The following is a 25,631-nucleotide window of genomic DNA, read 5'->3' on the forward strand; positions in this document are numbered from 1 at the left end:
GACATCTGACATATGATTCTCAGTAATAATCCACATATACACATCATAGAGGGTCACATTCTAACAGGGGATGGTGATATTCAAGATGAATGATGCTGCTTGTAAATGATTTCACAGTTTATAGTAGAAAGAAAAATAATTGCAATGCACAGGAATCTGACTCCTGATTGCCAAGGCATACTTCAACACAGAATTGTTCCTTGTTTTAAGATACAGAACAATGCCAGAAGAGGGTTGTCTGGTTATGATATAATCAAAGTTTTATTTCATTTCCAAAGATGCATAGTTGCATTTCTGTTCTGACACACACAAAAAAGGGCTACTATCCTTTGGAGAAGGTATCAACAAACTACACTTCAAGGGTCAAAGCTGGCCCACAGTCTGTTTCTATATGGCCCAAAAGCTAAGAATGATTTTTACATTTTTTAATGACTGAGAAAAATAAAACAGTATTATTGGGTGCCATGAAATATATATGAAACTCAAATTTCAACATCCATCAATAAAGCTTTATTGGAACACACACACTCATCCACTTACACATTGTCTCTGGCTGCTTTTGTGAGGAATTGAGAAACTATCACAGAAACCATACGTCCCACAGAGCTCCAAATAGTTACTACCCAGCCCTTTACAGAAAACGTTTGCCTCTGCTTCAGGGTGTGGACACTGGAGCCTGGCTGCCTCCATTTAAGCCTAATATATATTCTCCTTGCTGCTGCTCAGTTGCTTCTGTTGTGCCCAACTCTTTGCGACCCTGTGGACTGAAGCCCACCAGGCTCCTCTGCCCATGGGGTTCTCCAGGCAAGAATACTGGAATGGGGTGCCACGCCCTCCTCCAGGGGATCTTTCTGACCCAGGGATCAAACCCGCATCTCCTGTATCTCCTAGCATTGCAGCCAAATTCTTTACCACTGAGCCACCACAGAAGTCCATATATTCTCTTTATTCAGCCTCTATCTTAACACTTATATTCACATATTAAACTGTGTAAGCTTGAACACATTGTTTAACCACTCTGCACCTCAGTTTCCTCATATGTAAAATAGGGTTAATAATGGCACCCACCTACTAGGGTGTCATTGTGAGTTATAAACGAATAAAACATACAAAGCATGTGAAACAGGAACTGGTAAGCAGGAAGCAGTTATTAAGCACAGGCTAAAGCAGAGACATTACTTTGCCAACAGAGGTCCGTCTAGTCAAGGCTATGGTTTTTCCTGTGGTCATGTATGGATGTGAGAGTTGGACTATGAAGAAAGCTGATAGCCGAAGAATCGATGCTTTTGAACTGTGGTGCTGGAGAAGACTCTTGAGAGTCCCTTATACTGCAAGGAGATTCAACCAGTCCATTCTAGAGGAGATCAATCCTGGATGTTCATTGGAAGGACTGATGCTAAAGCTGAAACTGCAATACTTTGGCCACCTCATGCGACGAGTTGACTCACTGGAAAAGACTCTGATGCTGGGAAAAGTTGGGGGCGGGAGGAGAAGGGGACGACAGAGAGTGAGATGGCTGGATGGCATCACCGACTCTGTGGACATGAGTTTGAGTGAACTCCGGGAGTTGGTGATGGACAGGGAGGCCTGGCGTGCTGTGATTCACGGGGTCGCGGAGAGTCGGACACGACTGAGCGACTGAACTGAACTGATAACTACCATTCCTTCTTGCTGAGGGCTACAGGATGTGTTTTCAGATGAAATGGTAGCAAAGTGGTTAGATTGCAGGGCAACATCCCAAATCTCTTCATCGAGGTAGAACTGAAGTAGGAGGCAAGAAGGAATGAGAGGGGAGAAAAAAAAAAACAGAAAGAAGAGAAATGAGGAGAGAATAAGAGAAAGGGAAAAGCTATCAGGACCTCACTCAGCAAGGACAGTAGGTGGCTATTCACAGGGGACGTATAAATTAGGATAATTTCATCAGCAGTAACAGATTAAATCACTCCTGTGGGCTGACGGGACAAAGCGATCTCAGGGGCTGGGGAGGGAAGCATTCAAAATTCTAAGCAAGTCACTTACAGATGAACTTCTGGGTCATTTTTAAGTTGAGCACTTCCTGTATTTTACATTCCTAGACAAATGACAAGTGATAGCTATAGTAAATTCTGCATCTTGTTATCCACATAGAGTAGCTAATTAAAAGGAAACAATTTGTGTAAGGACCCTGTCTTTACAGAGTTCTCATTTTGTTCAGAATAGCACAGACTTCCTAATGCTTAAAAAAAAAAAAAAGTTCCTATAAATAAAACACAAGCTCATTCACCAAAAATGGAACTGCATAGCAACTGGGAGGTAAACAGGGTGTTTACTAGAAGATACACTTCACTTGCTACCGAGGTAGAATAATTCTCTTTCCCAAGATGCACTTTCATTTGAATCCCTTCGCTGTGCAAAGCTGAGTTCCCATCTTTTCCATGTACCTATAAAATTACACTCACTGCTTCTCTTTTTGCATTATGACTTCAAAAGCTTTAAAGCACCCCCACCTCAAAAAAATAAAGAATTAACTCCACCATAATCAAACAACTATATTATTCCCTTCCACCCTTGATCCCCTTAATCCTCACCACTTCTTTGCTTAATGCTTATGGTAAATCTTCCCTGCAGAGGCTAAACACACATATCAACTATTTTAAAGAGACTTGATGTGTAAACATAAAATGCAAAATCTGAAGGAAAGACATTATTATCCAAGTGATTTCTGCAAATTGTGCAGGAAAAGAAGAGTAATTTAAAGCAATGCATCCAAGAGAACATTAAGATGCTCCCGAGCTGGAGGCAAATTCACAGCACTCACTGAGAATGGATCTGCTGGGAAAGTCCCACTGAAGGCTTCGGTTTGAGGGTCAAGGTCATCTGGGCCACGGGACTGACTCTTGGTAGGATGTCTGCCTTCTTAGATGAAGTGTGCTTTGCGGCTTGCTCAGGAGGGACCCAGGAGGACGCGGCCACAGTACTCTGCCCTCCAAAGACTGGGGACGAGGTGTCCTGGGCAGCTGTTGTCTCACAGGCTTTGCCCTTGGTCCCTGGTTTACACACACAGAGCTGAGGTCGGAGACACATCCCTCCATTCTGACATGGTGGAACACAGCTTGCTGTGGAAAGAGAACAGAAGACACATTTTGAAGGCGAACAGTACAGACTTCACTAATTCTTCCAGACACTTACCACTAGCATTGGGCTGTTTCTCAATGAAATAAAATGATGACGATGTTGATGATGATGATAATAGCAAATATTTATTAATGGTTTCCTATGTGCCAGGCATTGTTCTAATAGATATTGACAAATTTAACCCCCACCCCCAGCAACTGATTTAAGGAGATGTTTTATTTTGCCCATTTTACTGATGAAGAAACAGGCACGGGGTTATAAAATTTGCCAAAAGTACCACAATCATCAGTAAATAAAACAGCTTGGATATGAATTCAAGTGAACTGGCTCCAAAGTCATCTTTCTTGAACACTTTACTATAGCTGCTGCTCAGAAATGCATCAGAAATACAGGGAGGGGGGAGTGGAGAAGAAAGTACTCTGTCCTTTTTTAAGTCATGTTTCGTGGCTTTAGTTTCAACTTTAGGTATCCAAACAAGTCTTGGAAAAAAAAAAAAACAGAAGCCCAGTTCCAAACCCAAACCCCCCAAGAGGGTAATGCCCTTCATCTCACATTAAGCTATTCAGAAATTTAGTCAACCTACTTTTTTTTTTTCCTGGAGAGAAAAAGCAAAGGTAGAAAGATTGAAAGTCATCTAATGTACACTTTTATACATGCATTATATATTTTAAAAGCCAGTACACCCCTAATCTTATAACAAAAGGCAATCAAAAAGAAACCACCTGTCTATCTCCTATTAGCTAGGATGCATTTACTTTGGGTTTTTGTTTTTGTTTTTTTTAATATGGACCATTTTTAAAGTCCTAATTTAATTTGTTACAATATTATGGCTGTTTTATGTTTTTGATTTTGAGCCATGAAGCATGTGGAATCATAGCTCCCTGATCAGGGATCAAACCTACACCCCCTGCATTGGATGGCAAAGTCTTACCACTGGACTGCCACGGAAGTCCCATGAATGCATGTACTTTGAATCAACAGACTTGTGGCCAAGCAGAGTTTTAAAGTTAGCAGGGCTATGAGTCACAGGCAAGGTGAGTGGATTTTATCACAGGCAAGGTCCCCTGGGAGTTTAGATGTTATATGTCATAAAATTTATGACTTAAATTTTATTATCATCATAGGCCTACAGACATGATTCCTTCAACCCTTCTTTATTTGTACAAATTACACTTATTTACACCAGCCTTTTGGTATCAGCCCTCTTTGACTTAAACTCTCTGTCCTGAGGCAGATCACAATACTAAACCTCCCAAACAATTCAACCCAGGATTCAGTCTACAAGCAATTACAAAATAGTTGAAAAATACACACGAGAGGAGGCTCAACCATGGAGGAACCAAGGACCAAGACCTAAAAACCCTGAAACCTCCTAAGTTCCTATAAAAGAGAAAAGATACTTTTCCTATTTTCCTATAATTCCTATTAGTTATAGCAACTAATGATAAGAAATAACTGTCAAGTGTCAGAATACCAGGCTGACAAATTTTCGAAGAGTTGAGAAGGATTCTTAAAAAAAAAAAAAAAAAGAAAAAAGGGAAAGAAAAATGTAGCCAGCTCCCGAGGTGACCCTGGGGTGAGTTACTTAAACTTGGCCTCTGCACCTACACGAGTCCCAGGGCAGGAGGAGGGCAGGAGCTGCTTTTCTAAAATGGTCCCCAAGGGCTCTTTCCATATTAGGCTTCTAGAAGTCAAAGTCAAAAAGCTATGCAATTCAAGAGTTCAGGAGTCTAATTTATCCGCGCTTTCCTGGCTAACATGATCATCGGGTCCCTCCTCAGCCATGCTTATTTATGGAACGTCACAGGAATGGAAATGAGCCCCACCCAGAGAGAGCAGAAGTGGTCACAAGAGGGCAAGGACGGGGCTTTCAAAGCTGAGCCCCTGCCTGAGAACATCCGAGAATGATTTCCGCTTCTCCCTCCCAAGGTGTATTGCAAATGTCTACTAATCTCTCAGGAAGGCTGCACAGAGTGCCTGACAAAAGCTGGTACCTAGGTGGAAGCCAAACACAGAAATCTCCCCCAAAACACCTAGAATATCCAACAAGGGGCTGTCTGGAGGATGAGTTAGAAGTATAAAGGGTAGCCTTGTTTTTTTTTTTTTTTTAACTCTTCAAATTTTGCATATGGAAGGATGAGGGAAGCAGGGAAAAAATAATAAAAGAAAAAAAAAACTTTAAACTCACGCCAAAAAAGGACACTTTATATAATAGTAGTTTTATGCTATGCTATGCTAAGTCACTTCAGTCATGTCCAACTCTGTGTGACCCCATAGGCGGAAGCCCACCAGGCTCCCCCGTCCCTGGAATTCTCCAGGCAAGAACACTGGAGTGGGTTGCCATTTCCTTCTCCAATGTGTGAAAGTGAAAAGTGAAAGTGAAGTTGCTCAGTCATGTCTGACTCATAGCGACCCCATGGACTGCAGCCTACCAGGATCCTCCGTCCATGGGATTTTCTAGGCAAGAGTACTGGAGTGGCTTGCCATTGCCTTCTCCGAGTAGTTTTATATATATATATATATATATATAATATATATACACACAATACTATCCTTTCACAGTAAGTTTTAAGAGACAAGAAGAAGACTGATTAGATGATTTTCTCTTCCACCTTCCCCACTTGGGCTTCAGCATTAGCCTCCCGGAGCAGATAGGTAGGGCTGGCTTAAACTGTGGGGGTTGGGGGTAGAGGAGGTAGAACGGGGAAGGGAACAGATTCCCCAGTGGCCATGACAAGCCCATCCCCTGACATGAAAAGCAAAACTGACATCCTGCAACCACATTTGATCAAGCCATTTTTCCCACCACATTTGGACTTCCTGCAATAGTGGTTCCCACGTGTCATTTCTCAATGTGTGGTGCCTGAACAAGCCACAGCATCACCTGGAAACATTTTAGAAATGCATATTTGGCCGGCCCCTGGCCTGCTAAATCCCAAACCAGAGCCCAGCCATCTGACTGACTGCCAGGGGATGCACAAACGAGCGTTCTTCCACCAACACCTTTTTTGAGAATTTACATTTTTGACACCGCAAGTTTGTGTTTTCACACTACAATGGCTTACTGAATTCTTACCCTCATAGCTGTATCTGTTTTATGTGGCCCTTCTGTTTTTAACGCAAAAAATTAAAAAATTTTCCCATGTGACTAAATTCTCAAGATAATTATCAGTCCCTTTCAAAAATTTATGCATTTGTCACTACTTCACGGTCAGTGTAAAAATTTGTAGGCATTTATAAGAAAACTTATTTTTTAAATTCAAGGATAGCTGACTTACAGTGCTACATTAGTTTCGGGTGTCGGCACAGTTACTGTGTTTACAGATTACACTCCAATGTACGCTTGCTGCTTCTCTGTTTCATACACGCTAGTTGTATCTGCTAAACCCATACCCCTGATTGGTCCCGCCCTCCTCCTCGCTCCCCTCTGCTAGTCCCTGGTTTGTTCTCTGTGACACTATTCCCGGAGAAAACTGTTATTCTAACTGAGGTATTGAACTATGTGGAATATTTTAAATCTTACAGAAGTTCTTTAAAAATGTGATCCATCAGTCATCCTGCATTCGCCCAGCCCAGCTGTGGTTCCACCCAATGAGTGAACACTATGGACATCTTACCATTGGGTGGGGCGGTGGTTCTCAGGCTTTGGCAGAGCAGAATCACCTGCGGAGCTCAAAACCCAGGTGTGACTCCAGGCTGACTGAATCAGAATTTCTGGGGAAAGGGGCTCGCTGGTCACTTTCGTTTTAACTCCCTAGGTGATGGCAACGTGCAGCCAAACTGGAGAATCGTCGGTGAGGGAATAAAATCCTATCAGACTTGCTGATCATCTTCCCAAAATGTTGCTCTTTGAACTTCTTCTCCTTCATTTAAAATTTTTCAATATTTTCTAGCTGCCCAGGAGATACATTCAAGGCCCTCATCTGGACCCCACCCCCGCTTTCCATCCTCATCACCCCCCACCCCCAGTCCACCCCTGCAAAAGCTCACCCTTTCTTGCCTCTGTACATAGGGTGCCCTGTCCTGAAATATGGGCCAGCCCCTCAAGCGCTTATTCATCTGAAACGTCCTGCTTCTCTGTGAAGTCCTTTCCAAATGCCCACTCACCCTGACCTCCTGCGCCATTTTCATCATTCACTTCACATCTCACCTATATGGTCACATATATTAATCATCTTTTAACAAAGCTCTTTTATTTCACAACTAGAATGTAAACTATGAGGTCAGATAATTGGCTAAGACGGAACTTTTTGTACCCAAGGACGGGAGCCTGAACCTCATCTTGGTTGACTGACCAATGTCAAAGTAGATCCATCTCTTTCCAAAAATGCTGGGACTTCAGGACATCTATAAAAGGAAGATAATAAGTGGGTTCATAATAACATCTACACCCCTGGATGTGGTTTACCAGTTATTCAGTCAGTCTCCAAGCTTTCAAAGATGTTTTTAAATCAAAATTAATATCTAAGTATACGTTGCTCACATATACAGCCTGCAGTGGCATTGAGCAGTATGTATATTAAACAATTACAGAAGCTCAGATTCAACGCATTCTAGAAAAACTCTGAACGGGAGGAACCCTCTGCAACTGGTCATGAACTCACAAAAAAAGAACATCACAAAGGGCTGGCAGGAGCTGTGCTAAGGTACTAAACCTCCAGGTCAAAAGTGCATTAAGAGAATTAGCCTAAGACATTCAGGTGCAGTAGGAAAAAAGCTTCTGAAATCTTTTTTTGTGAAAAGGAATTAGAAGTGGGGGAAGCTCACAATTTATTAAGTAGATAATCCAATAAAAGGATTTCTGCTCGAGATAAGCACAGTGAATTAACCTCTACCATATCTCCCATTCCAAACACAGAACAATAATTTTTAAAGACTTTTTTTAGATTAAAGAAACAGACTTCCACAGCTGGGCATGATGGAATAACTTACCAAACAAGCCTTTTTGCCATGACAGCTAGAAAACTGGATGAAAGATATAAGACAACTGTTGTCAGTTACCAGACAACTGGCAAGAGAAGACTGAATCCTAACAGAAAGGCATCAAGAGGGGAGCCCCAGAATCACCGTAACCGCCTTGTAGGAGGCACTCGGTCAACCACTATGCAGCAAGGATCACCACGCACAGTGTGATAAAGGCTGAGTGGCTGGGATCTCCAGGCAGAGTCCTGGAGTCTTCACCTAATAATGAGCTGCACAGGCATAGCGTGCAACAAACTACCCAGGACCTGTACGCTGCAAATTCCCAGTCCTGGCCTACCAGAGTCAGGACATTCAGTACAGACCCCAGAACTCAACTCCCTTTAAAAGTAAAACCTCAATATCAAAATCAGACAAGAATTGTACACAGACACAAAGAATCATACAGAAATGAAAACACACACAAATCACAGTTAAGAATATATAGATGTACAATTCCTAAAAAAAAAATTAGTAAATCTAATACAACACTATTTCCAAACCAAATTAATTCAAGAAATATAAGGACGATTTTAATGTCAGCCACTCTTTCCATGGAATTCCCCACGTTAAAAAAATTAAATGAGAACTTGACTCAGTGAATGCAAAATTTTCCAATGAAATTCATCACTTATTCATAATAACAAACAAAAACTGTTCAGACAACTAGGACTACAAAAGGACTTCCTTGTTCTGATGAACAGTACCTGCAGCAAATCCGCATACCAAAGAGGATACCAAAACCTACAGCAAATATTATGTGGAAACTGCAGAAACACTCAATATTAAAGCTGGAAACAAGTCTAAATGCCCACTATAGCCTCTATGCTGCTGCTAAGTCACTTCAGTCGTGTCCGACTCTGTGTGACCCCATAGATGGCAACCCACCAGGCTCCCCTGTCCCTGGGATTCTCCAGGCAAGAACACTGGAGCGGGTTGCCATTTCCTTCTCCAATGCATGAAAGTGAAAAGTGAAAGTGAGGTCGCTCAGTCGTGCCTGACTCTTTGCGACCCCATGGACTGCAGCCTACCAGGCTCCTCCATCCACGGGATTTTCCAGGCAAGAGTACTGGAGTGCAGTGCCATTGGATGTTATATTGTAAGTCCCATGGCAAAACAAGGAAAAACAATAAAAGGTCTAAAATGAAGAAACAAATGTGACATTATTTCAGTTTATCTAAGTGGTTATGTAGATAATCAAGAAACTCTACAAACTATAATAGCAGAGAAGAATGTGGTACTTGTTCAGAGAGAAAAACAGATCAATGAAATTTAACAGAAAGCTTAGAAACAGACTCAAATATAAATGGAGGCTTGAAACATGATGGAGGAGATATAACAACCCTGTAAGAAAATGGACGAAACAAATGGTGTTGAAAAAGAAAGAGCCACCCATCTAAAAGAACCAAAACTAGATCCCTACCCAACTTGGAGCATGCATTCTGGCATGTTCTAAGGTGTTCAGTCGCATTCAACTCTGCGCAACCCCATGGACTGTAGCCTGCCAGGCTCCTCTGTCCATTGGATTCTCCAGGCAAGAATACTGGAGTGGGTTGCCATGCCCTCTTCCAGATCTTCCCGACCCAGGGATCAAACCCAAAGTTCTGTCTCCTGCATTGGCAGGTGGGTTCCTTACCACTAGCGCCACCTGGGAAGCCCATGGATTCTAGATCTATAAAACTTAAGAGAAAATGTGACAGAATATCTTCATGATTTGGGGTAAAGAGGAAATTCTCAAATGTGAAAACAGTAAGCAAAAATCCAAAAGGATCGATGAACTTGACTGTATTAAAACTTAAAAGACACCATACAAAACACTGCAGCACAAATGACAAAAGACCCTTGCAATATATTTAACAAAGAATAACCAGGTGTATCAAGAATTCCTAAAAATAGATATGAAAAACAAAGTAAAATATGGGCAAAGGATGCAAGCTGGCTATTCACAGATGGTGAAATGTAAAATACATGTGAAAAGACATACAACGTCTCCAATTATCAGAGAACTGCAGACCAAAACAACACTGAGATGCAATTCCACACTCAAGAAACGCAGTAAGTCTGTTACCACCAAGTGTTAGCAAAGATACGGGGAAATGGAAACTCATATACTTTCACGGAGGTGTACAGGATACTCACCTCTGTGAGAAGCAATATGGCAACATTCAGTAAGGTTATGATGTGCAAACCCTAACCCCTAGCAATTTCACTTCTAGACTGTCACATGCTCAAGCAGACATATACACCAACTATAGTAGGAAAACAGTGACACACTGACAGATGAACTGATAAACTGTGGTACATTCATATATGGAATTGTTTACAGCAGTTAAAATGATGATCTAGATCTATACGCCAAGCAACATGGATGAACCTTGTGGACCGAATGTTGTTGACCAGATGAAAATGTTGACTGAAGAAAGTAACTATAAAGTGCTACTTTGCAGTACTATTCTTTATACGACACTATAATACTGTCCATGTAATTTTTAAAGACATAAATCATTACTCCTTGTTTTTAAGGATATATATGAAATCAACAAAAGCATTAAAATATGTATTGGATTCCCACTAAATTCATAACCATGACACCTCAGGGAAGGATGTGGAACAATTCCAGAGAAGGAAATAGGTCACTTTACTGGAATTTTTTTCTTTAAAAAATAAAAAGATGGGGGACTTCCCTGGTGGTCCAGCAGTGAAAGCTTTGCTTTCCGGTGCAGGGGATGCAGGTTCAATTCCTGGTCGGGGGACTAAGATCCCACAGGTCTCATGGCCAAAACACCAAAACATAAAATAGAAGCAATACTGTAATAAATTCAATAAAGACTGTAAAATTGGCCCACATTATTAAAAAAAAAAGATGTACAGAAAATATGACAACAGGTATCAGCTGTGGGTAGTAGATACACAGGCACTAACTACTGTATCCTTTTTACTTCCTGTATACTTCACACAATTTTTTCAAAATCAAAATAATTTTTTTTAAATAAGCCACAAAAGGCAATTGAGAACTGAAGACAGTTAAAATCTGATTAACTATGGGGTGAAAGTGTGATCACGGGGATGAGGTTGGTCAAAGAGGCAAAAACTGCCAGCATCACAACGCTGTGCTCTGCTCAGTCGTGTCCGACTCTTTGCGACTCCCTGGACTGTAGCCCCCAAGCTCCTCTGTCCATGCAATTTTCCAGGCAAGAATACTAGAGTGGGTTGCCATTTTCTACTGCAGGGGATCTTCCTGACCCAGGGATCAAACCAAGGTCTCTTGCATCTCCTGCTTGGCAGGTGGATTCTTTACCACTAAGCCACCTGGGAAGCCCAACATGATGATAATGAACTCAGTGCACACACAGTGGGCTTGCAGGAAGCCCACATCAAGACCTGGTGAGAAGAACGGACCACAAAATCCTACCCCACTGTGGCCACAGAGATGGTCTTAGGAAAACACTCATCTTTTGAAACAAATCCTCAATTTTTGCTCCAAACAGTAAATCCTCTCATATTTCTTCCACATTTGAATCCTACTCCAGTTTAACAAGCTGATCCCAATGTTCTTTAAAAGTTTAGTGACTATATTTTTAGGAAGTGTCCCATGCCCTGAAGCTCAGGCTCTATTGCTCTTAATTCTAAAAAAGTAACTCTTAGTTATATTTAAAACCTGTCCCAGCCCACACAGGGCAAACAGAGTGAATCTCTGCCCCTTGCCTAACTCCAAGCAAGTTACAGCATGTCGACCGCATGTGTCCCAGGGAGAAATGTAAGTCTAACTGTGTCTTCTGTGATCAGAGACAGCAGGTGAGAAATTGCTTTGCTGTGTGTGTGTCTTCACAGTAATTCCCAGCTGCCCTTTGAAGTCATTCAATAACACTAAGTGATATCAGATCACAAGACTCATAGCATGAGGTCACACATTTTCGTCTGCTCTCACTTCGTATGCCCCTTGTGCCAAACTTAAATAAAATGCTGCTCTTTCATTGTGAATATCTCTGGGTCAGTGTTCTTCAAAATCCCTAAGGAGCAAAAAACAATAGTATAAACCCCAACACCTTTTCTAGCCAGCCTTGTGGAATAATGAAGAGTTCCACAAAATCAAATGCTCTACATATGTGAATCAAGCACCAAGACATTTCTAACTCAGTGTTCTTGCCTGGAGAATCCCAGGGACGGGGGAGCCTGGTGGGCTTCCGTCTGTGGGGCCACACAGAGTCGGACACGACTGAAGTGACTTAGCAGCAGCAGTAGCAGGTTTTGGACAGCTCTATGAAAAACCTCAGGTGTGTGTGTGCTTTCAGAGTGCCCTGCTTTTCAACTCAGGGTCTCTCCCTAGCCTTTCTACAGTTTGCTTTTCTAATCTACTCTCAACTGACAACTTAACCAAGCAGACAGTCAGACGGTTGAGCACAGCACAAATTACACGGAATATATGAGGCCCAAATGTTGTGTGAAGACTCTCAGGGCTTTATGAGGACTTTACTTACTGCCTTTATGTCAAGGAGTGAGCCCTCATCTGCCTAATTCCCCGGGCGCTGTATTCTGGAGGGTGGAGGTTTCGGAAGCCAGAGTTCAGCAGGAGAAGCCTGTTACCATGCAATTTAATTTAAAATAGACGGTCAGCCGAGGCCAAGCACACTTCTCCTGATGCCATCATTAACTGTGAAATCACAGAGTTATTTCACAGAGTATAAAAATTAAGTCATAAGTTACATAATGAAAAAACCACCAGCAATTTTTATGGGTTCTGTTTCTGGTCTTATTACTGCTGTTTTATGAAGTTTTCTTTTTTTTTTATAAGTCAGTGTAAAAGAAAACAAAGTTAAAGATCTACAAGTTTTTATGATGTAAATATTCAATTTAAAATAGCAAAAGAAAAATGAGGAGAAACCAGAAAATTTTCAGAAAAATGGTATGATATAGGAAGAATTAACAAAAGCTGTCTTTAACAAATTAAGACCAAAATTTAAAAGATAAAAAAAGGCCAGAAATAGACAATTGAGACAAAAGAAAATACAATTAGTAGGTAAACCTGTGGTATACTGTCTAAATTAACGAAGTCATCAAAATAAATGCCAACTAAAACAAGGAGGTATAATATTACGGCTACTTTGCATTTTTTAAAAAAGACATGTAGAATATTAATACAAAGTGTAATAACAGGTAGTAAAATGATACAAGCCTTTTAGAAAGCCGGTCAACAATATGTTTCAGGCTATTTCAGTAACTCCATTTCTAGGAATTCACCCTAAGAAAATAGTTTAAAAAAGAGAATAACTATACACATACTTATGCCCAGCTGTCCACAGCAGTGTTATTTATACCAATGAAAAATGCAAAGGCAGCTACAGATTGAGTAAAGGATGGTATTATATAGCCTTTCAAAATTAGAATTATAAAGTGATACTGTAAGTTTTTAAATGTTATTATTAAAATGTATTGAAAACACAAGGTTATTTTGCTATTCAGTCACTAGTTAAGCATCTTCTCTGAGAACAGTATATTTTATTTTGTGTACTAACACTAGTACATACGTATGATAGACACAGGGCTTCCCCGGTGGCTTCGACAGTAAGGAATCCACCTGCCAATGCAGGAGACACAGGAGGCGTGGGTTCAGTCCCTGAGTGGGGAAGATCCCCTGGAGAAGGAAATGGCAACCCACTCCAGTCCTCTTGCCTGGGAAATCCCATGGACAGAGGAGCCTGGCAGGCTACAGTCCATGGGGTCTCAGAGTCGGACACGACTGAGTCAGTAACAACACACGACATGACAAACAAGTTTCTGACAAATCTTGGGTTTTACAAACTAAACTATTATGCACATGTAAACCATAATTATAAATGATACTGTCATAATTCATTACAGGGAGACCATAAATTTCTAAATAATGAAGCTTTGATCTGTTTTCAGTTCAGTCGCTCAGTCATGTCTGACTCTTCACGACCCCATGAACCACAGCACACCAGGCCTCACTGTCCATCACCAACTCCCGGAGTCCACCCAGACCCATGTCCATTGAGTCAGTGATGCCATCCAGCCATCTCTTCCTCTGTTGTCCCCTTCTCCTCCTGCCCTCAATCTTTCCCAGCATCAGAGTCTTTTCCAGTAAGTCAACTCTTCACATCAGGTGGCCAAAGTATTGGAGTTTCAGCTTTAGCATCAGTCCTTCCAGTGAACACCGAGGACTGATTTCCTTTAGGATGGACTGGCTGAATCTCCTTGCAGTCCTAGGGACTCTCAAGTCTTCTCCAGCACCACAGTTCAAAAGCATCAATTTTTTGGTGCTCAGCTTTCTTCACAGTCCAACTCTCACATCCATACATGAACACGGGAAAGACCAGAGCCTTGACTAGATGGACCTTTGTTGACAAAGTAATGTCTCTGCTTTTTAATATGCTATCTATGTTGGTCATAACTTTCCTTCCAAGGAGTAAGTGTCTTTTAATTTCATGGCTGCAATCACCATTTGCAGTGATTTTGGAGCCCAGAAAAATAAAGTCTGACACTGTTTCCACTGTTTCCCCATCTATTTCCCATGAAGTGATGGGACCAGATGCCATGATCTTAGTTTTCTGAATGTTGATCTGTTTTAATACTATAATATCTCTCTCCATTCATTATTCAAACATTGAGCCCTTCCCCCTTACATGCTAGCACTGTGCCAAGAAGTGTGGATTAAAACATGGAGAAGACAAATTTCCTGCTCTCACGGGGATCAGAGTCCAGTATGGAAGACGTGTGTGTGTGTGTACATAATACTTCACCACACACTTATATGTGGGAATAATAAAGGTATGGAAGAAATGAGAAATGAAGGGCCCTAAGTGAGAAATCTGGAGAAGGAAATGGCAACCCACTCCAGTATTCTTGCCTGGAGAATCCCACGGACAGAGGAGCCTGGCAGGCCATGGTCCACAAGGTTGCAGAGAGTTGGACACGACTGAAGCAACTAAGCAAACAAGTGGGAAATCAACCAATATTTTCAAAATTATATTCAAGGGATCAAAAAAGATACAGACAATTCTCAGAATGGTTTGTCCCCTTGAGGAGATGTAAAATCCACCTACTGATGGAAGCCAGCAGTGGGGTGACGTGAAGCTGGTCTCAATGTTGCACAGACCTGAGTCTGAACCCCTCCCTGCCTCCCCAGCTGGCTGCCCTGGGGTCAGTTCCAAGTCTGACCTGTGCTTCAGAACCTCACTCAATGAAGTTCTGAGTAACAATTCTGCACTTCAGGTTGCCCCAGGCACCATCATACGCCCCATGACTAGAACTATAGGTAAGAAAATACTATCTCTGCCCAGTGGAACTCACAGCCCAGCCAGCGGACCAACAGAAACAGTGATGATAATTATAACAAACATTTCAGAAAGGGAAGAATAAATACTGGGCAGCGGGGACCTATCCCTAGGGGATTCAGGGTATTAGGAAAGACCTCACTGGGATCATGAACTTACTATCAGATCTGAAAGCTGAGAGAAATAAATAACTCATCCGCCCAATCCCAGAGTATGGGGCCAAATGTTAGTGGTGAAACCTGCCACAAGCCATCAAGAAGCAAAATGCAACTCGACTCTACTGATTCCAGAATGACTCTTCATAAAAGATGGGGTTCAGGGGAGGGGGGAGGAATTAACATATAATCTTCAATATATGTGTCCGGAACACTGACCCAGTACGATTTAATGTAACCGGCAGAGACATTACCCTGTAAAACGGGAACAGAAACACTGATGGCCATCGTCACCACTGTAACTTAACACTGTTCTGGATGCTCTGGTCAACTCAGTGCTAACATACAGAAGAGAGGCGTGAGCCAAGCCAGCTCCTACACTGCCGAGGGGGTGTCCACAGTACAGACCATCTATAAAGCCATCAGCCATATTTAAGATTAAGCCCTGAGAACACTCATGCTATTTGTATTTCATCATTACTAATCCAGGAAATTTTCTATTCAAATCTGTCCACTGCAGTATTACAATCAATACAGTGGTTTAAAAAAAAAAAAAAGAAAAGAACCTACCTGTAAAAACAGAGACAAAAATCATGAAATGTGATTAAGTCATCAAAAACAATGTCCTAAAAACTTTTTAATGACTTGGGATAATGCTTATGAAGTAATGCCAAGATTAAAAAAAATAAATAAATAACCCTCCACTCTCTCTAGAACACACTCCAGCCAGCCTTGCACCTCTGCCTGTCCACTGAGTCACAGTCACTAGTAACCTCCTGGCTGCCAGTCCCATGGCCTTCTCTCTTCTCCACCAAGAGCATCGATGGACCAATCCCTCCTCCCTCACTACCTTCTCCCCTTGGCTGAGATATCACCCCACCAGCCTCTGCCACCCTCACCATCAACCTTCACAGTCTCCCTCCAACTCCTCTCTCCCTTTCTGATCCCTCCATGTTGACATTTCCCAGGGCTTTCCTGGTCCTCGGGCCCTTCTTCTGATGACCTCTTCAGTCATGTGGCTCTTGTTTCCATTTAAACTGGGCCCTAAGTTAGACCTCAGGCCCTGTCCTTCTATCTGAACTCCAGATTTCTACATCCAACAACCTCCTCAACAGCTGCGAGTGGATGTCTAACAGATGCTCAAATTTAGCACATCTTGATTCCTGCCCGCCTCTGCTGAATGCATACAGCACAACTAGCTCCTCCTCAGCATTCATCTCATTCAAAGAAACCACTGTGGAGGGAGGTGATATATGTATAATTATGACTGATTTGTGTTGTTGCATGGCAGAAACCAACACAATGCTGTAAAACTGTTTTCCTCCAACTAAAAATAAATTGGAAAAAAATTATGTACCAATCTAAATGGGAAAAGAATTTTTAAAGAAATAGATACATGTATACGTCCAAATGAATCATCTTGCTGTACACCTGACACTATCACACCATTGTTAATCAACTGCTCCCAAACCAAAGAAAACCAAAAAAGGGCACCACCATTTGCCAAGTTGCTCACCAACTACATTAGTTTTCTAGGGCTGCTACTACGAAGCACGACGAACTACATGTTTTAGACAACACAGGGTCACTGGTTAGAAGTCTGAAATCGAGGTGCTGGAGGCGCTGGTCCTTTCCGAGGGCTGTCTGGTTGCTTTCTCCCAGCTTCTAATAGCCTTGGACAACCCTGGCTCCTAGAAGCTGTTTTCACAAGTCTTCCTTCTATGCATGTCTCACCACCTGCCCTCAAACCCTTCTCCCAGCCACCTTGTCCCCTGCAATCTGTTCTCACCAGGGCAACCAGAGGAATCCTGCAGAATCAAGTCAGATCACACCCCTCCTCTGCTCCAAACCCTCCGAAGGCTTCCATCTCACTCAGTGAAATCCAAAGCTTCTATTTTCATAGTCACTTCCTAACTTTGCGCACCATATTCCTGTCACACTGGCTTCCTTGCTCGCCCCTGGGCAGACAGTGCCTGCTTCCACCACAGGGCCTTTGCATCTGCCTGTAACATGCTTCCCCAGATAGTCACGGGCTACCCTTTTTCACATCACTCAGCCTCCCTGTGACTTATCTGCTCCAAACAGCAATGTATAGGCCTCGATCTGTCTGCTTCATTTTTCTTCAAAGCACTTATCCCTAACCCTATATTATATTATTTATCTAGTCATTGTTTCCCACTAAAATATCAGCTCCACAGGGAAGACGACTATTTTGGTAGCTGCTTTTTCCTTTGGACCTAAAATAATGTCTGACTCAAAGAAGATAACAACTTAATGTCTGGTCTAACTCAAAGAAGATAATAACTAACTGCAGAATGAATGAACTTGTGAAGGCAGGCTGGAAGAAAAATATATTTAAATGCTAACATGAATTACAATCCTAGAAATGGTAAAAATTATAAGTGATTACTTATACCATATTATATTTTCCATATTTGCTACGATGGCCTTCACAGCATGGCAAATATCAATACTTTATCAAGAAAAAATGTTAATTCACTTAATGGCTAATTTAAACATACTTAAATTTTTAAGGGGTGTAAATCCTACAATCTAAACAATACATGAGATGGAGTACCATATACTAGATTTTATGGTAACTGCACGATACTGAAACATACATTATTTTTACTTTGAAACTTATTATTAACAAACTTGGTAATGACTGGATAATATGTCTAGCATTATTATTTACATGTTTAACCTGTTTGAAAAGCTTTTTATTTTCATCAACCAAAAATGCCGAGAAGCTTTTTTGAAAATCAGAGAAATAAAAAATCAAGATTTATAAGGCCTAAACGATGGCCAACTTGAGAATCATGTATCTGAAACTTGGATTAAAATAAAGGTAAAAAAGACTAAGACAGAAAACATAACTTTACTCTGATTAGGAAGCTAGAAGTAAAAAGCCCACTAAAGTCAGGCAGCCCATACCAAGCCCAGTTCACACACTGACTAGCTGTGTGTCCCTGGGTATATTTCCATTACCTTTTTTGAATCTCAGTTTTCCCATCTGTAAAATGGGAGTGATTTTTTTTTAATAAAAGAGGGTTTCTGATGGATTAAGTAAACGCATACACACAAAGCACTGGGACAGGCCCTGCTTCAGAGTAGCGTTTGACAGGTGTCAGCTATTATTATTATTTTGCGCATCAAATTCATCCCACACATGCCCCAAAATAGCCTTTAAGGAAGCTTTTGAAAAGCAGGTCACATCTATATCTGGGATAGAATTTTATTTCTACCATTGGAATTTTAAATTTATGCAAGACAGCCTTTCACACTGAATCAAACATAATAAGTTACCTTTTCCCCCTTTCTTTCCCGCATTTAATCATCCAGAATAAAGCTGTGGGAAGCAAAAAGTGATAAAGAGTATCAATCTAAAACAAAATATTACATGGCTGTTACCATGCTCAAGACTCATATTTCCAAACAAATTTTCTTAACTGTAAAAAGAATAATAGCTACATGAGTGAGATAGAGCCTTTAAAAATTACTATTTATTTTGACAGCATTCCTTTAGGTAAATTAAGAGTATTATGTGACCGGGGATGGGAACACCCTGGAAGAGATACAATCTAGGCCATGCCAAAAGCTCTCCCTGCTAAAATAAAAACACTTGTAAATGTCACTGATGCCTGAGCATCACTGTAGAACACAAACATTCAGTGGACTGTGGACAGGGTCTCAGCTACAGGGATCACAATAATTAGGCTCTAAAACCCCAAATGGGTGCAACAGTTGAACGCCTCACTGTGAAATACCAGGCCACGCCTCTAAATGAAAGGAAGAAGCAAAGCAGATGAGGCTATTTGCAAACACTTAGCCCTATGGCTACTAGCTCTATTATTGTGAAACGTGATACAACCATTTTCAGAATTGAAGCTGAAATAGAACTATGGACATAAAGGACCCATCAGCAAGCAGTTGAAAGGAACAAGCAAAGCTCTGTTTTCAAAATTTGAATACACAAAATTAAAATTGTTTAAATAGCATTTCTCATTTCCGACATCCTTCAGAATAGAGCAATTATTTTAGTAAACATTGTGAATGTCAAATGCTCCTTTTAGTCATATACTGGGCCTACCTTCCACATGCATTTAAATTGTTTTGTTTTGTTTTTTTAACTGAATTGCTCTAAGTAGCTTAACAGCTGATCATCTCAGAACTAAAAAGAAATGTATAAACAGCAAAGAGAAATTTACATAATTATTAGGACAGAAATCAATAAGAATGATCTTTCTATTAAAGCTGTCAACTTTAAAATAAACCATTTCCATCCAAAACACGATGCCAAAGTATTAAATAATGGATGATGTTCATAGGGTGTTACTCTTCCCAACTTCTTAATGTTTTGTATTTTCCAAGAAAATAAACCATAAATTAAAAAAACATAAAATAAGTTTTCTAAGACTTAATCCAAGTAATTATTTTTGTTTCAAAATATGCCGTGAATATCCTACTTATTTTAGTAGTAATTTTGTTTCTGTTTTCTTACAAAGTATAGTCACTAAATTTCCTGTTAGTTAATTCTGAAAAAACATAATTAAGAGAAAGAAAATAAAGAAACTTTACACAATTCTGGAAGTAGAGATTTTAATCTCAAAGTGTGAAAAACACAATCACGAATGTCTCACAACTGCCCATTTAACAGACTGATTATACAGTCACTATTCTCAACCCACAATCCCCTAAAGATCATGTATTCCTGCTGCTGCTAAGTCACTTCAGTCGTGTCCGACTCTGTGTGACCCCATAGACGGAAGCCCACCAGGCTCCCCCATCCCTGGGATTCTCCAGGCAAGAACAGTGGAGTGGGTTGCCATTTCCTTCTCCAATGTGTGAAAGTGAAGTCGCTCAGTCGTGTCTGACCCTTAGCGACCCCACTGACTGCAGCCTACCAGGCTCCTCCATTCCTAGTACCCATTTTTATTCTTAGATATCTTCCCGTTATTTGTCATCACCAGTTCATACCACAATTAAGGGTAGGCTTCTGTGGAGTTAGAATGAGAGAGAGAAAATGTTTGTGTTCTACAGTGATGCTCAGGCATCAGTGACACTAACAAGTGTTTTTTGGTGATAGACACTTTCTAAAAATAGTCCCAAATCTATCCCTTCCTATCAGCACCTGCTTCTTCTCCCATCAAAAGGTGACTCTTATGTCTCTCCTTGTTGAGTATGAGGCTGGGTCTATGACTTGTTGTTTCAGTCGCTAAGTCAAGTCCGACTCTTTGTGATCCCATGGACTATAGCCCACCAGGCTCCTCTGTCCATGGGTTTCCCAAGCAAGAATAATGGAATGGGTTGCTATTTCCTCCTCCAGGGAATCTTCCTGAGCCAGGGATCGAACATGAGTCTCCTGCATTGCAGGCAGATTCTTTTCAGCTGAGCCACCTGGGAAGCCGGGGTCTATAACTATTCTACCAAAAAATGCAGAAGTGCCTTACTGAGAACCTCCCAGCCCAGGCTTGAAGAGGCCAGCAAGCAATACTTCCTCCCTCTTGAAACCTAGCTGCCATGTCATGGGGAAGCCCAAGCAACCAAGGAAAGAGGCCCACATGGAAGAGAACTGAGGCTTTCAACCAACAGCCCCTGCTAAGCTGTCAACCAACAGCCAGCATCATCTTGCCAGCCATGGGAGTGTTCCAGCTGATGCCATGTGGTATGGAGACAGGCTGTCCCTACTGAGCCCTGCCAAATTGCAAAATCATGAGTAAATAAATGATGGTGTTTGTTTTAAGCCACTGAGTATTAGGATAATTTGTCTCAGAGGCAAAGATAGAAATAGAAACAATCTTCCTGAAGAAGAGTCATTATCTCTCATTCCAGGGCTTCTGCTAATTCTATCATGTTAAATTACCCTGCATTAAGCACTTAAAATCTGTGGTTGTGTAATCAAGTCTTCAAAATAAAAATGAGCATAGTTGTGATTAACAGCCTCCAGAAGCCTATGAGGAAGGGAGAAGACCCAGCATTCCCAAGTACTGAAGATGATCAAAGACCGTGACAGCTTTCTCCAATGATTTCCCGGCAGTTACCAGTGCAGAAAAACACTCATCTTTGATAACAGTAGCCACAACTGAATACTATTTTACAAATTTTATGTTATATATACTTTACGACAATATTTAAAATAATGTAATACACACACACAAACCAAAAATAAAAAAAACCACTGTACACTGTAAGTGGGAGAATTAGATGGTATGTGAATTAAATCTCAATACAGGACTTCCATACAGTCCTCCACACGGTAAACAGTCCAGCTCATCTTTGACCAGCTCGATCTTAAAAAGACTTTTCTGTGTTAAAATGTGCCTGCCCACAGCTTTCATTCATCAACTCCCCTTTCCACAGTACTGAAGAAAGCTCCACCATCACGCCTGTGACTTCTCTTCTCCTGAATCAAGCTACCCATCCCTGCAGCTCCTCATGTCAGCTCTGTGTTCCCTCCATCATCTGGCTGCACAATTCCTGGTATTACAGCAGCTCCTGGTACTGGAGAAGAGCATGCACTTTGGAGTCAAAATGCCTAGGTTTAAATCTGAGTTCCATCACTTACTAACCACGAGAAGCTTCAATTTCAACACGTGTAAAATGCGGATGGGGAAAGAAGTCTCATCTTTGGGAAAGAGTGAGGCAGGGATTCAAGTCAGGGCCTGAGATAACCATCACCTGTACTCAAAAACGATGCTGGCAAATTTACTAAGTATGGTCAACATACTGTTTCTCTTTCTGCATTTAACAAGCCACCATTTCTTTGTTTAAACACTCTCTCTCCCCCTTTGCCAAGCATGTGTAGTTAATTCAAGCTCATTAAATGCACGAATGATGCAACGTCATAGAACAGACCCAACCTCAACATTAAGTAAGCAGCAACAGGGTCTGGAACCCAGGAAGCCCACCAAAACGACTAGCTTTTATTGTTCTATTGCAATTCTGGGCTTCAGTAAAGAATTCACCTGCCAATGAAGACGAGGATTCGATCCCTGGGGTGGGAAGATCCCCTGGAGAAGGAAATGGCCTGGTGCTCAGATGGTAAAAAATCTGCCTGCAAAGCAGGAGACCTGAGTTTGATCCCTGGGTCAGGAAGATCCCCTGGAGAAAGAAATGGAAACCCACTCCCCATATTCTTGACTGAAGAATCAATCCCATGAACAGAGGAGTCTGGTGGGCCACAGTCCATGAGGTCGCAGAGTCGGACACAACAGAGCAACTAACACGCACCAGTATTCTTGCCTGGGAAATTCCACGGACAGAAGAGCCTGGCAGGCTACAGTCATGGGGTCACAAAAGAGTTGGACACAACTCAGTGACTAAACAACAACTGCAATTCCAGGAGGGAAGGACAAAATCTAATGTGATGTCTCCAAAGTGGTCAGCCCAGCTGGCATGGAGTAGGGCAGAGTGGGACAGTGCTGGGAATCGTTTTTTTAAAATGTCATGGCAGGACCTCATTTTATGATTTTGATTATCTGTACTTCCTCCAGTTGGCAGGACAGAGAGGTCTGGAACATCCACCCCCAAGAGCACTGGAGAAGAGACTCAGTCCCCCACTTCAGGACCCGGTGCCCACCTTACCTGCAGGGACTCATGCTGATTCTCAGTCCCCAGCCCAGCCTCATAGGCAGAGAAGGGAAGAGTGGTTTTGCCTGACCCCACCCCACTGAACATTAAACACACATTTTCCTTTCACCATCCCACAGAGGTCCACCCCATTACCTGCACAGATGTAATTACCTTCTCAACTAAACTTCTGCACTTGTTCCAAAGGAGCTGGTGGACTCACCCAGGTGTACTGTTGAAAACGGAAATATATCCCACAACAGAGGTGAACCACTACAGAGGTCAAAATGCTCAAGGGTTATTTTTTAGTGTCATAATAATGAGTCATCTGCCTAATCAAAACGTTCGATTCCAGGGAGAGTCCAGGTAGATTAACCCCCCAGTGGCCGGCGATGACCACCAGGCAAGGCAGCAAGGTCCTTGATCCCATGTCTACCTGGCCAATGGGAGGATCTCTCTCTCTGCCTCGCCACCACGCCCAGCTCAATGCGAGAATGTGGGGCAGTCAGGAGGGGAGCCCTTACAAAGATCATTTAATGCAGGACACTTCTGTCCTACAACATTTCAGGGAGGAGAAATTATTGCCTTTCTGATAACCAGTGTTTGGTGACGGCTTGTCACTCTCTCGCCTGATCAAGCCCTGGGCCACAAGAAGCCACTGACAGATCCCTGTCACTGGCACAATCCTCCGCCAGGGTCCATGTGATGAGTGAGAAGGGGAACACACCACAAAGCTCATTCCGACAGAACCCCGTGGTAAACGGCTGTCAACCTGGCAAGTGAGCCCAGCAGAATCTACTGAGAACACAAAGGACCGAGCCATAATCCGAATACATAGAGTTCTTTATGCCCTGTACCATTTACCCCTCAAGCAAGACATTTTCTCTTATCATCCTTCCTAACACCCAAGGAAAGATAAAATCTCTCTAGTAGGAAAACTGGGCCCCAGGTGCATCAACATTATTTAATCTCAAGGCAGAGGTTCTAAGTGTGGTCCCTGGATCAGCAGCATCACCTGGGATCTTACCAGACATGCAGGTATCTAGTGCCTTGCCTCAGCCATGTGGAGTCCAGCAATCTGTGCTTTAACAAGCACTCTGGATGACTCTGATGCATGAAGAACTCTGCCAGCTACAGTCAGATTTGCGAGTTACTGTCTTAAGGTACTAAGAATCTATGCAAAGGGGATTTCTGGGGTGACCAGCATTCATTAGCTGCAAAGTAGTCTGGGACTTGGGACAAAGGCAAAGTCAGGCAGTCCAATAACATGAGTGGAGTCAGTGTCACTCAGGACCATAAGCATTATGAGCAGCTCAGGGACTAACCGTCCAAGTAACATAAAGGATGGGTGACCTGCCCTGAAGTATGGCTTGAAAGGTAAGACACTGCCAACTTCAGGGACATCCGACATCTCACTGGACAGCCATGACTCATCTTCAACATCTTATAAAACACGAAATCCAGACTTTCCTGGTGGCACAACGGATAGGAATCCGACTGCCAATACAGGCGACACAAGTTCGATCCCTGGTCCAAGAATATTACATATGTCTCAGAGCAGCTAAGCCCATGTGCCACAACTACTGAAGCCTGCACACCTGGAGTCCGTGCTCCACAGCAAGAGAAGCCCACACAACCCAACAAAGAGGCGTTCTTTGTTCCCACTTGCCACAACTAGAGAAAGCCTACACCAAGCAACGAAGACCCAGCACAGCCAAAAATAAAATAGATAAGTAAATCAAAATTATTAAAAAAAAAAAAACCAATGAAATCCTCTCTTCAAATGCAGTTTTACACTGAAGCTTAATATACGAAACTGACAAGCACCCTCCCCACCTGCTTCTCCTCTTACCTCTCCCCCTTTGTAGCCACTGACACACTTCAGTGGAATCTTGAGGGTTCCTGAGAGCACAGGTTGAAAAACATGGGCTCCTCACAAAACGTGCTGCTTCTGGAGCCCCACCAGACCTACTGAACTAGCAGAGCCGGGGGTGGAGCCTCGGGACCTATCTTTTTCTTCGGGTAACCCTGATGATCAGCCAGCTCAGAGCCACTAAGCAATGTTTGTCTCAGAATAGAGCCTCGCCTTTTACATCGGCATCATCTGCAGGAGCCTGTTAACCCTGCACACTCCTGGGCCCTCCCCAAGCCCTGTTGAGGCTGGATCTCCAGAGCAGAGCCCAGAATCTACCACGGAAGGTGGTTGTCACGTGCATCCGGTACACGCAGTCTTGTGGTGTGCTGACTCCAACCCCTCAATCTCTCACCCTCTCACCTGAAAATATAAAGAGAATTCATCCCTCCTGGCTAGTCCCTGAATCTTCACTCCTAGAGCCTGGGTGTCCAGTCACTCTCTGAGATGCTGGAGGAGCAGACAGGAGGCATGTCTTGGAGCCTGAACTCCTTTTCAGTCTCAACTCTTAACGCAGGAGAACAGGATCGCTGACAACCAAGCACCAACCCTTGGGCCAGTGGGTCTCAATGTGGTTTGCATGATTAGAATCACATGACGAATGTTTAAAAACAAGGCGTCCAGATGCCA

General features: G+C 42.2%; 1 protein-coding gene across 8 annotated transcripts in view; it reads right to left on the bottom strand.

The window, feature by feature from the left end:
• The window catches only part of LTBP1 (latent transforming growth factor beta binding protein 1), a 461,939-nt gene that overhangs the window by 407,645 nt on the left and 28,663 nt on the right, over positions 1 to 25,631 (bottom strand). For all 8 annotated transcript variants that reach the window (XM_055400890.2, XM_055400894.2, XM_055400891.2 and 5 more), the window contains exon 3: positions 2,798 to 3,095. In XM_055400890.2, coding sequence (XP_055256865.2) covers positions 2,798 to 3,095 — 298 coding nt within the window. The remainder of the gene's footprint in view (positions 1 to 2,797; positions 3,096 to 25,631) is intronic.

Source organism: Moschus berezovskii, chromosome 11 (assembly GCF_049115385.1).
Source record: "Moschus berezovskii isolate FMDL1 chromosome 11, NW_MosBer_1.0, whole genome shotgun sequence".
NCBI classification, from domain to species: domain Eukaryota; kingdom Metazoa; phylum Chordata; class Mammalia; order Artiodactyla; family Moschidae; genus Moschus; species Moschus berezovskii.